General features: G+C 51.7%; 1 protein-coding gene across 1 annotated transcript; it reads right to left on the bottom strand.

Moving 5' to 3' along the window:
• Nucleotides 1-4,061: 4,061 nt before the first annotated feature.
• Nucleotides 4,062-6,346, bottom strand: LOC149345191 (uncharacterized). The gene is made up of 2 exons (XM_089542733.1): nt 5,663-6,346; nt 4,062-4,455 (listed from the first exon to the last, which is right to left on the bottom strand). Exons 1-2 carry the CDS (start codon nt 6,300-6,302, stop codon nt 4,370-4,372), a joined length of 726 nt encoding a protein of 241 aa, XP_089398859.1. The 5' UTR covers nt 6,303-6,346; the 3' UTR covers nt 4,062-4,369.
• Nucleotides 6,347-12,254: the final 5,908 nt, after the last annotated feature.

The raw sequence follows: 12,254 nt of genomic DNA, 5'->3' as shown, positions 1-12,254 counted from the left end.
TTGTAAGGGAGTGCAAATAGTACTTTTTCCAAATAGAATACGTATACCGGTACACGTCGTCAATGTGTGCAGTTTTTGGAAGATTAATTGCAGAAAAATACGGTGGAGCTTAATGAAGCGTTGTGTCAATTATTCGGAAAGCATCTGAAAATTTGAGAGCAAATTGGATTCATTTAAAATAATTTTGGACATATACTCATTGATTCGTTCGACTAACTGAACAGAAATTTATTCAATTATGCTGTCCAAAAAGTTCGAACATTCACAGACCCGTAGGCATTGGCCTCATTTTGTGTGTGAGGGTTGGGAATGGTATGTATAGGTGTCTGATCTTCATGTCCTGAAAAGGGATCCCTGGTTTGGTGTTGTCTTGCATTACTGTCAATCTCTGGTCGTTTTGACATGTTATGCAGTGCCAGTGTTGAGGTAGCCAGTACTGTATGTTTTGTCCTTAATTTTTCGGAGGTGTGAATGATTTCAAGCTTGCTCTTGCTCAGTTCAGTGTGAATTTGTTTCAAGTCACGTCTTTGTTAGTACATTGGTCAGGTTTTCGTTTTATCATATAGTGTTGTTCGATGGCAGCACATTTTTTTTTTTCAGTTTTGGAGCACTTGACTGATTGTGTGTTGGTGTACATCCACTGCACGTGTCCTTTAATTTGTATGCACTGTGATCCATGCCACTGGCTGTTTCCAGAATAAACCAGTTCTCGCAAACACTGTGGGGTCAGCATTCTTTATTGTCGGGCCTCATTTATTGTGTGCTCTTTCGAAATATTTTTTCCTAGCGTTGTACAACTTTTTCTGCATTCTTACTTGACTCTCCCACAGCTTGGAACTCTTTTTACCTGGCTGCATGAAAATCCTGCCTGAGCAGCTTCTGCTCTTCTAGGAGAGCAGGGAAATCGAGCCAAGCTGACTCTTGAGGCAGTACTATTTTCTGTCACTGTGGGAATCAACACTATGTTCAAAATTTAACACTTAACATTGGAAAACAGGCCATATCGAGGTGGTGTATGCATGGTGTATGGTGTATGCGGTATGCATCAAATGAACAGATGCATGCTGTTCATTTCAGAGCACGGCATAATATTCAAGCGATTCTGAAAAAAACGAGTTTTCTCATTCAAGTCACGCGGAATTCAACTTGCGATGAAAAAAAAAAATGTGCGGAAAAAAGTTTAACCATACGGGATTTGAACCCACGCACTCCCATCGCCTGTCGACTCTCCGGAGCGACGCGTTAGACCACACGGCCACAAAACAGCGCGGAGTGATACACCTGTCTTTATTTGTTTTTGCGGACTACTTCCGAAGCCTTCAGAGCGTTGCACATGATGTAGCATTGGTAGCGTTCCCTCGCGGTACAAAGCAAAATTTAATAATGCATGAATCACTCTAAAGCGCTTTAAATCCAAATCTTGCACACTATAAAATGCTTATAAAGGTGTACTAAGTGCATTATAAAATTCAACAAACCTCGTTTGTCGAATTGCACAGGCAATGCACTTGGTGGAGCGACAGAGAAATGAAAAGTGCACCGGTGGTTGGCTCACGTGACCCGTTCTATGTAGACCGCCCAAGAAGCCCATGAGGTGGCGCCGATGTGATGATAAAGCACGTAATATATCCAGATAACCCAATGAAGCTGGAGGCGTGACGAGGGTGGGATTTTGTCTTGCTACCATTAGTTCACTCATCTGAGGGCGTCGCCAGAACTCGGGAAGATTCCGAGTTTCAGCAAACTCGGGCCTTCCAGCATAGCGCCCCTGGTGTGAGTTTCAGGAGCGGGGAGGTGGGGGTGGTACAGGGCGTAGCCGCAGGAACCTCGAGGAGCCACGAAGGAGGCATCCGTGTAAGCTACACCCTGGGTATCAAAGAGAGGGGAATGGTGCTGTGCGGCCGCATGACGACGGCCGGCGTGCAGAACGGGGGACATGTTGGACGGAAGGGGGAGGATCCGAAGATTGGGAGCCGGGGTGGGAATAGGAGAGGTAAACGGGGCGCAGGGAATGGGCGAGATACCCGCTTGAGTCAGTAACCACTGACCCTGACGGGTAAGGGAAAGCCGGGCAATCTGCGAGTCATGATGGAGAGAGAGCAGAGAATGGAGAGGATGAAAGAGGCCTGTTGCAAAGATCTTTGCAGTAGAGGTAGTGATAGGGAGGTTGAGAGCTGCCTTGTAGAGGCCCACAAGGGCAGTCTCAAGAGCGTTAAGTTGAGTCTGATTGAAAGAAACGTAGGGTGCAAAGTACAAGACCTTGTTGAGGGCCAGCGCGTGGGCAACTCGGCACGCATGAGCCTCGTGGAGACCTGAGCGCCGAGCGACCACGCGCCGCAGGAGGTGAGTTACGGAGTGGCAGGTGGTGACAGTACGGTGGAGGGCTTGCACGTTCTTGGCTGCATGCAAAGGAAAGCCAAGAACTTTGCACTGCGTGACGACAGGAATGGGAGAGCCAGAAAGGTGGAGAGAGACGAATTGGTTGTGTGCGCGCTGGTATGAGGAATGGTTGAGGAGAAGGAGCTCGGATTTTTCAGGAGCAGGAGAGAGGCCATCAGTGGTGAGAAAGGAGTCGATGAGATCTTGGCCACGGTGCAGGGTGTCCTGTACGTGACCGGGAGAGCCAGACGAACACCAGAGAGTGATGTCATCGGCGTAAAATGTATGATGCAGGTCGGGAATTTCAGCTAGCTGGGAGGCGAGAGGGGCCATAGCAAGATTGAAAAGGGTAGGAGAGAGAACAGCACCTTGAGGAGTGCCTCGGGTGAGGTTGTGGGGGTCGGACAGATAGGTGTCGACTCGAAAGCGAGCGACACGTTTAGAGAGGAATGAGCGGATATAACAGTACATGCGGGAGCCACAGTCTAGGGAGGCGAGTTGGGAAAGGATGTGGTCGTGGCAAACACCGTCGAAGGCCTTGGGAACATCGACGGTCACAAGTGCGTGAATTTGAGTGGGGGTAGGTGACAGAAACGTGTGCTGGAGAACCAGAAACATGTCCTGTGCACAGACGTGGCGTCGGAAGCCGATGAGAGAATGAGGGAAGAACTCCCTCGTCTCGAGAAAATTAGAGAGGCGAGTCAGGGCCATTCGCTCAAGGGTCTTACCAACACATGATGTCAGGGAGATTGGGCGCAGGTTAGAGAGAGAGGGAGGCTTGCCCGGCTTTGGAATCATATAAATTAGGGAGGAGGTCCAGGAGCTGGGTAGGCAGCCGCTGTCCCATGCATCACTGTAGGTTTTAAGGAGGAATTCTTTGGCGCAGTCAGGAAGGTTGCGAAGTGTGGTGTATGTAATGGCATCCTCACCGGGAGCCGAGCGTGTAGCATTAGCAGCCAGAGCCGATTCGAGCTCCCGGAGAGTGAAGGATTGGTCCAGATCGGGGTTAGGTCCACCGCAGTACACCGGGTAGGAGGGTGCCAGAGGGGGCGGGAGATAGAGAGAGGCGAGCTGATCAAAAACATCGGAGGGAGTTCCTTGAGTGAGGGCTTTAGCTAGAGTGGGAGCAAGGGCAGGCTTAGTGCCAAGGAGGGATTTGAAGAGAGACCATGTGGATCGCGAGTGCAATGCAGAGTCAAGACGGTCACAAAGAGCACTCCAACGAGAGTGCTCGAGTGAGGCGCAGTGGGCGACGATCTCGGCCCGCAGAGCAGTGATCCGGGAAGAAAGTTGGGTATTGTGGGGTTGGCAGCGGAAGGAGCGTTGAAGACGTTTACGGCGACGCCATAAACGGAGTAGGTGAGGATCTGGGTCTGGGACTGGGTGACAAGAGCGAACACGACGGCTACTGGACGTGAGCGCTGCAGTGATGCGCAACGTCCAGTCGTCGTAGGATTGAAAGGAGTCAGAGGCGAGATTAGCGCGGAAGGCGTTCCAGTCAGTATGAGTGACCGGATGACATCGAGGGATGTGGGAAAGAGAGGTGGAAATGTGGACAAGATAGTGGTCACTGAGAAGAGTTTCGGCTGTCACTTGCCAGTGAAATGAAAGTGAACCCCGAGAGAAAGTGAGATCGGGTGTCGTGGGGCGCTGTGAGGCAGTGCCCGCTCGAGTACGGGAGCCAGGAGTATTGAGAAAGGTGAGGTGGCGTTCCTGGGCCAAACAGTCGAGGAGGCGGCCAAGTTTGAGGGTTTGAGGGTAGCCCCAGAGTGTGTGAGGGGCATTAAAGTCGCCACCAAAGAGGAGATGGGAGTTAGAAGGAAGAGAGTGAAGGTACTTGCCCAGGGCGGAAAATAAAGAGGAGGTAACAGGGGGGTTGTAGAAAGACAAAAGGGCGAGTGAGACGGGGGAAGAAGGGTGGTAATAGACCACACCAACTAAATATTTAAGAAGGACGGAGGGGATATCAAGTGGCTCCACGAGCACGTCGCTACGTGCATAAATAGACGCAAGTGGTGTGGCCGTAGCGGCATGGTAGGCGCGGTAGCCTGGGACAGTGCGGGCCGTCCGGGTCTCCTGGAGAAGGAGAAAATGGGGCAGGGAGGGGAGGGCGAGTAGATACTGGTGGAGGGGGGTCTTATTATGGCACAGATTTCGGCAGTTCCACTGCACAATCTTGAGGTCCTCGCCAAAAGCCATTATGATAGTGTAGAGGTAGAACTTCGTGAGGGTACGCGTTCCTTCTTTTTGGCCGGGGGCAGTGACTCATGCAGGGATTGGAGCGTAGAAGTGAAGGATTCTAATTGTTTGGATTGTGCTTGGAGGGTGGTAAGAATCTGCAGAACCGATGTCTCTAGCTGAATCAAGCGAGTGTGGTGTGCCTGTGTGGTGGTTTCGAGATCAGCCAAAGGGGCGACCTGGGCGGTGGAGGAGGGAGTGGTGAGTGTGGCAAGGTGCTCATTTAGCTTGGTAAGCTGGGAGGTAAGAGAGGAGGTGGTTGTTTGGAGGGTTTGGGTCAAGGCGTGGATCTGTTGTTGTAGGTCGTGGGAAATGCCCTGTTGCTCTCGCTGCTGGCGTTCCAGCATAGCGAGCCGGAGGTCGAAGGAGCGGCTCTCGTCAGTCAGGGATGGAGAGGGTGGTGCAGTGGAAGAGGCGCTGGAAAGGGACGCTGGAACCGAGGAGCCTTTAACTTTGGCGGCGTAGGAGCCTGGTGGTGACGTGACCGGAGCTGACGGAGGTTCATGATTAGAGGAGGAGGAGGGGGTGGGTTGCGTGGCCCGGCGCAAAGCTAGGTATCGTAGGTACGCAGCTTTGGCACACTCCCGTTGTTTACCGAGGAGAAAGGGGCAAGTGGGGTCGAGGGAGGGGTGGGTGTTTACCTGGCAATGAACGCACCAGGGCTGGGCACATACATGAGCGGAAGGGTCGGCGGGTAGAGGAGCAGCACAGCGACGGCACTTTGCCGGAACGCTGTGCTGTGGACACTGGTGGGCGCGGTGTCCAAGAGCGAGACAACGGGTGCAGGTGGGAGGCTTAGGCTTATGGAGACGGCACCGGAAGGCAACGCGTTTGAAATACACAAAGTGGGGGATTACGGTTCCAGCGAAAGTTATGAGCACCGACTGAGTGGTGCCCATCATACGAGCAGCAAGAATATCGGTTTTGAATGATTCGATATCATGCATGAGGTCATCAGGGGTGAAGTGGCCACCGACGTTATGGATGACGCCGAGGCATGAGATGGGAGGATTAGGGGCATATGTTTTAATGGTGATACGCTTACCGTGAAGCTGAAGATGCGTGATAGAAAGCAGGAGGTGGGCGGTGAGAGGGGAATGAGTTTTTAAAAAGACGAGGCTTTGGGCTGGCTTGGCCTGAAGGGTAATCTCCGCACTGCTCTCGGAGGACAGTTGTGCAGCGGAGACGACTGCGGCGAGGACGTCGTAGAGCGGTATCTTGAGGTTGAGGGTGCCAGGGGGAAGCTGGATGCCAACTGTGATGAGCTCGGTGCGGGGCCGGGTGGCGGAGGCAGGCTTACGGCAGGCACCGATGGTGGTCCAGCCGACCTCAGGGGCCGGAATGAGATGGCCGTCGACCGGGGACGCCGTAAGGTCCATGTCTGCTGTGTCGTCAGCCTGAGCCGCAATCTGCGACGCAGGTACCAAGGTGCTGGACTTGCTGTCAGCGGGAAGTGTGGTCCGAGTAGGTGCCGCGGCGACGAACGCAGTCGACTGCGATGCGTCTGTGGGCCCGAAGCTCTTGGATTCCCTTAATGCGTGGAGTTGGCCAGCAGTGGACGCCGCGGCGGTGACAAACGCTGCCGGCTGCGTTGCGGCTGTCGATTCGGAGCTCCCAGCGTCGGTGAACGCGACGGGAATGGGCGCGGTGGTGTGGCCGGTGTTGAACGCAGCCGGTTGATCCATGGCTGTAAGCGTGGTTGGAGTAGGCCCCGCGGCGGCCGCGTCGGAAGAAGACACCGGCGAGGTATGGGTGGGTCTCGGCTGCAGGGGCTTGTTGAGACGCTGCATGCCAGAGGTGCAGGCGCGGCGCGTTAGGGTTAGTGAGGCGCCGCTCCGCAGCAGATTTTTGGAGGCGCTTGGAGCGCCAGCTCGACAGCGGGCCGTGATGCGAATGGTGTCCTCGTGGTGCGGATGTCTTCCTGACGCGATGGAGTGTAAATCCAGGGGCGGGCAAGGCCCTGGACCAGGCCGGGGGCAGGCGAAAAACGGAGCACGATAGTCAGCCAGCTAACCAGGGCGGCGCCACCTAGCGGATCCCCCATACAGAGAATATTCTGTGTTGAACGAGGAATTTTTGGAAGTAATTTGCAATGACATGCTCCAACAACTTGCAGCATTCACTGGTAATAAAAACTGGGTGCTAATTAGTAACTAGAAGGCGACTTCCCATTTTATGCATTGGCACAACACGTGCCTTTCGCCGACGATTTGGTATATTGAATGATCACAACGCCATGATTATCAGCCTGATTGCGCCCACTGCAGGCCAGGGTCCTGTCCCACCTCTCCAATTAACACTGCCCTCTGCAAGCTGCGACTCCCCTATCCCCGCGAACTTCTTAATCTCATCTGGCCTCCCTGCTACGCTTGCCTTGTCTTGAATCCAGTCCGTTACCCTTAACGACCAGAAAGCTGCTTAGAGTATTACCTCAAGAATAAAGTAGGAGTGACATCTGGTACACCAGTTTTTCATGTCCTGATATTAAAAAGATCTCCAGGAGGACTTCGCGTCTGATTTCAATTTCATGCCAACAATGCGCAATGCAATATCATGCGATATGAACAATATCATCCAGCTCGGAAAATGCGCTTCTTATTTAGCGACTGAAACTATCCGCCATAGTACATGGGTAGGCAGATGTTATGTCGTCAACATTTACTTTCTATTGTTTCGTTTTAGTTTGGTCTAAATATATCAAGAATTTTAAAGGGCCACTTTTATTAAACTCATACATGCTGTTAATAAAAAGGTTATGTATAGCTTGCTAAAAAGCTTTTAAATTATTCCTACGAAAGCTAAACTGATCTGTTTCAGATTAAGCTTCCTTCCTGTCTGTGATAGCGTGAGCGCCTAGCGAGCCGCTGACGTGTCATTCCGCGCTGCTGATAAGCTGCGCACGGCACGCTATCGGCGCACTGTAAGAACACCATGCTCTCGGCAAGGCTCTGCTGGACCTTCGTCGATGCTGGTCGTAGTTATTTCACTGGCGACGAGGATGGGATCCGTCGGGACTGGCGTGCCAAGCGTGTCTGGGCAAGATAGGACGACGCACATCGGAAGCCACTAACGCGGACTGCAAGTGGCTGGCGGCCAGGGGCAAGCAACCATAGAGTAACATAGAAGTAAAGAGCGGACACTCCCGTAGGCCCCAGCGGCCGACTTTTGTGCACAGCGCACCTAGCGGACCCGGGGAAACGCACTAGCCTCAGAGATAATAGGCGACAACGGGAATCTTGCAGGCTCGACTTTCATTGCGTCTTGTGCGTTCTCCACTCTCGCAGAGGAGGCGGTGTCACATTGCCCAGCTGAGCAGCCGGCCACCAGCGTGACGATTACGGAGCACGCAACGATTATCCAGGTTTCGACGTGCAACGCTCGTCAAAAGCGTTTGGCTTTGATCGCTTGCCTGGACGCCGCGGCGAACACGTCACCACAAACCGCAAAGGCGTTATGCCACGCATCGCGTGCGCTTGGCAAGCGGCAGTGAACCTACTACGTGCATTCTGTCAGGGTGACAATGACCGCATCAGTCACTCCGCAGAAGGAAGCCAAGACATGCCAAGACCATACTCTTTTTCTTTTTTTTTATTTGCACGTTCAGTGCCATCTGGCGGAAACGGGGAAGCGCCGAACTCGGCCGCGAAAGGGCCCGAGTGTCCGCTCTTTACTTTTATGTTACTCTATGAAGCAACTGACAACGGATCCTATGCACCAAGCAAGGCACCGACACGAAAAGTAACTACATTACGTTTGTGCACCGAAGCGATTTCGCGCCTTGGCAGAATCGATGAGTACGACCCCAAGAACTTTGATTCCTACTTGGAATGGTTTGAACATTTCGTCAGCGCCAATGAGATCCCGGAAGCAAAGAAACTGTCAGTTTTTCTAACAGTACTTGGCGCAGAGCCGTATGAAGGCCTCAAGAACCTGGTAGTTCCAGCCCTTCCCGGTGAAAAGACTTTCGCTGAAGTCAAGAGTCTGCTTAAGAAGCCCTGCAGTCCGCAAACTTCAGTCATTGCTGAAAGGTGCCGGTTTAACCGCCGAGTTCAACTGGAGCAAGAGAGCGTAGGAGATTTCGTTCTGGAGTTAAAACACCTGGCTCGGAAGTGCAATTTGGGAGGCTTTCTGCAGGATTCCTTGCGAGACAGACTAGTAGCAGGCATTTTCAATGAGGAAACTCTCTGTTCAGCACGGAAGGCTTAACTTTTCAAGGCGCATGCAAAATTGCGCTGGATAGGGAGTTGGCCACACAGCAGGCCACGCTATTGCAACAAAGAGGTCGCAATGAGGCAATCAACGCTGTGGGAACGCACGAGAGGTGCGACCGAAAGACGAATGACTCAACGCGAGGAAAAAGGCAAAAACATCAAAACAGAAGTGTAGCCGCTGTGACAAGGCGCATGCTTCAGACAGCTGTTGGTACAAGACGCACAAGTGCAGACGGTGCTCGAAAGTGGGTCATCTTCAAAATATGTGCCAGGCAAGCCGTGAGGAACTAAAAACGCATCTTCTAGTATCCGAGTCATCGGAAGAGGAGCTCACGCTATACAGTTGCGACGCTACGTCTTCTAAGAAGAGCTATGTTGTGTCTGTGAACTTTGAAGGCCACGACCTGCCAATGCAGGTTGACACGGGTGCTGCTGTGACTGTTGTGCCGGAAAGCCTGTACGTCGCTAAGTTGTCGGATGTCAAGTGTGAGCCAACGAAATTGGTGCTTAAAACTTATACAGGTGAAAAAATTCATGTGATCGGTCAATGCCATGTCTCTGCTCGCTATGGAGTTCAGTACGCCGTGTTACCTATTGTTGTTGTGCGTGAGGGTGAGCGCAATCTGCCTATACTTTTAGGCAGGAGCTGGCTTGACAAGTTACAGCTTAACTCTTTTCGCCTTCAGCATTGACGACAGGGTGTTGAAGTTGCATTCCAAGTTCCCTCGTGTATTTTCTTCCACTTTGGGAGTGATTAGGAACTATGAGGCAAAATTGGTTCTGCAGCCGAAGTGCACTGTAAGTCCCGGCCAGTACCCTTTGCGTTGCGAGAAGCGGTAGATTTTGGATTGGATTGTAAAACGTTTATTGCCAACAGTCTGAAGGGCATATAGGCCCCCCGCCTAAACGACGGCCAGAAGGTCTTGGCTCCTGGCGGCGTCTTCGGCCAGTTGGACGACTTTTGTTTGAGTCTCCGGATCGGAGCTGAGTAGGAGAGCCTCCCATTGTTCAAGTGACTTTATTTTTTGTCCCTCCAGGGGGGCAAAAGGGCATTTCCAGAGAATATGGTTGAGATCCGCTTTGGCCTTACATTGCTTACACTCGTTTGAATATTGTCCCGTATAATAACGACTACACATAACCGGGTTCGGAAACGTATAAGTTTGGAGACGGCGCCAAGAGGTGGCCTGACTCTTTGTCAATGATTTATCAGCAGCGGGGTACTTTGTTCGATTGAGCCTATAATGTTGTGTGATTTCTCTGTAACCTACAAGACGATCCCTGTCTGCGAAGCCCTCGGTATGGCCACTGGCTCGGAAAGCAAGACCTCGAGCCAGTTCGTGAGCTGCTTCATTTCCAGCCAGGGATGCGTGTGCAGGTGTCCAGACTATGCGAATTTTGCGGTCGTCCCTTGCAGTCCGCAGGATTCCGTTCGTCAGAGGGGAGACCCTCCCCTTGGCAAAGTTCATCACTGCTACCTTTGAGTCACTGACTATCATTGACGCATCCGTGCCCACTATTGCAAGTGCGATGGCGGCTTCTTCTGCAATTTCGGGACTGTCCGTCGTGATCGAAGCGCCGGCTCGGAGATATGTCTCGGCGCTAGCTACCGCTATCACCATTCTCCCCCTCCCGCAATTAGCTGCGTCCACGTAGGCCACGTCTTCTATCGGATAGTTTTTGAAACATTTTCCGAGGGCTTCAGCCCGTTTCTCTCTGCGATCCTTGTGGAGGACGGGATGCATGTTTTTCGGTAGTGGTGGGATCATCAGCCAATCGCGCACGCTCTTAAGCATGTCCACTTTCGGACCTCGTTGACTCTCGTAATTTATTCCTAGTTTCGCGAGGATTTGCCTGCCTGTAACGATTCCCGACAGCCTTTCGTACTGCGAGACTGTCACGCCTTCCACAATTTCATCCAATGTGTTGTGAAGACCTAGTTCTAAAAGTTTTGCGGTGGGGGTCCGAATTGGTAAACCCAGCGCCTGCTTGACACTTCTGCGAATGATCCCTTCCAGCTTGGACTTCTCCGCTGCCTTGAGATTAAGGAAAGGAGCTACGTAAGCAATCTTACTTATTACAAAGGCTTGAACTAATCTGATTAGATTCGTTTCTTTCATGCCATAGCGCTTATTTGCGATTCTGCGGATGAGCCGCATAGTCTGTTGCGCGCATATCTCCAACTTCTTTATTGCTTCTCCATTGAAACCGTTGTTTTGAATGTACAGCCCTAAGACTCTAATCCTGTCCACCGTCGGGATATCGAGTCCCTGCGCCTTAAGAGATATCCGCGGGGGATCCGACCGTGATTTCCTCTTTGGTTGGTAAAAAAGCATTTCCGATTTTTGCGGGGAGCACCTAAGCCCCCTATCATTTACATACTTTTCAACTTCTCCTATGGCCATTTGGAGAGTCTCCTCTATTTGACCGTCAGTTCCTTTGCCAATCCACATAGTAATGTCATCCGCATACATGCAATGACTGAGACCTTCAATCGCTGCTAGTTTGCTAGGAAGCCCGATCATGGCCATGTTGAAAAGAAGCGGGGACAGTACAGATCCCTGCGGGGTCCCCTTGCTACCTAGCTCTATGTAGTCCGATTTACTTTCCGCGAAGTTAATTTGGGCCACTCTGTCGGAAAGGAAATTTTTAACATAGTTGTAGGTTTTCGGGCCTACTCCCAGGAGGCTGAGATTATCCAGGATCGCCTTGTGCGTGACGTTATCGAAAGCCTTCGCCAGGTCAAGACTCAGAATGACCTTCGCGTCCCGCGTTTGTGAGTCCAGAATTTCATGTTTTAGTTGCAGCATCACGTCCTGCGTTGAGAGATGAGACCTGAATCCCAGCATGGAGATAGGATAAAGATGGTGGTCTTCCATGTAGTTGTTGAGACGTGTCTGCACTACATGCTCCATCAATTTCCCTGCACAGGAGGTTAGGGATATAGGCCTTAGATTCTCGATCGACAAAGGTTTCCCCGGTTTAGGAATAAGTACCACCTTAGCCGACTTCCACTGCTTAGGAATCTCACCCGCCTCCCAACATTTCTGCATGTAGGCAGTGAGTGCTGTTATAGAGTTGTCGTCGAGATTTCTGAGCAATTTGTTGCTTACCCCATCCGGTCCGGGCGCTGAATTAGTATTTAATCTAGCAAGCTCTGCTCGCACTTCGGATTCAGTAATGGGTTCGTCCAAGCGATCGTTGGGTATCCCACAGTAACCATGCAGAGGTACCTTCTCGGTGTCCCCTATGTACTTAGATCGAATCTCATCGAGCAGCTCTTGCTCTGTACCCTCATGTTTATGCTGGATCTTTTGGAGGTTTTGCCTCTGGGCCGTTTTACATCCGTCAGGGTCTAGGAGGTATCTGAGTAAACTCCATGTGCGAGCCAGACTTATATTCCCGTCCATTTTGTCGCATAGCGAT

This window comes from Amblyomma mixtum, chromosome 5 (assembly GCF_055824585.1).
Source record: "Amblyomma mixtum isolate Tamu chromosome 5, ASM5582458v1, whole genome shotgun sequence".
Classification (NCBI taxonomy): Eukaryota; Metazoa; Arthropoda; class Arachnida; order Ixodida; family Ixodidae; genus Amblyomma; species Amblyomma mixtum.
The sequence above is the reverse complement of the archived record's forward strand: the minus strand, read 5'-3'. Positions and strand labels throughout refer to the sequence as shown.

Coding starts and splice junctions, on each gene's coding strand:
- LOC149345191 (XM_089542733.1), bottom strand. CDS start 6,302: ATGGATCAACCGGCTGCGTTCAACACCGGCCACACCACCGCGCCCATT. Junction 4,456..5,662: donor CACGCATCTTCAGCTTCACG/GTAAGCGTATCA, acceptor CTCCTTCTCCAG/GAGACCCGGACGGCCCGCAC.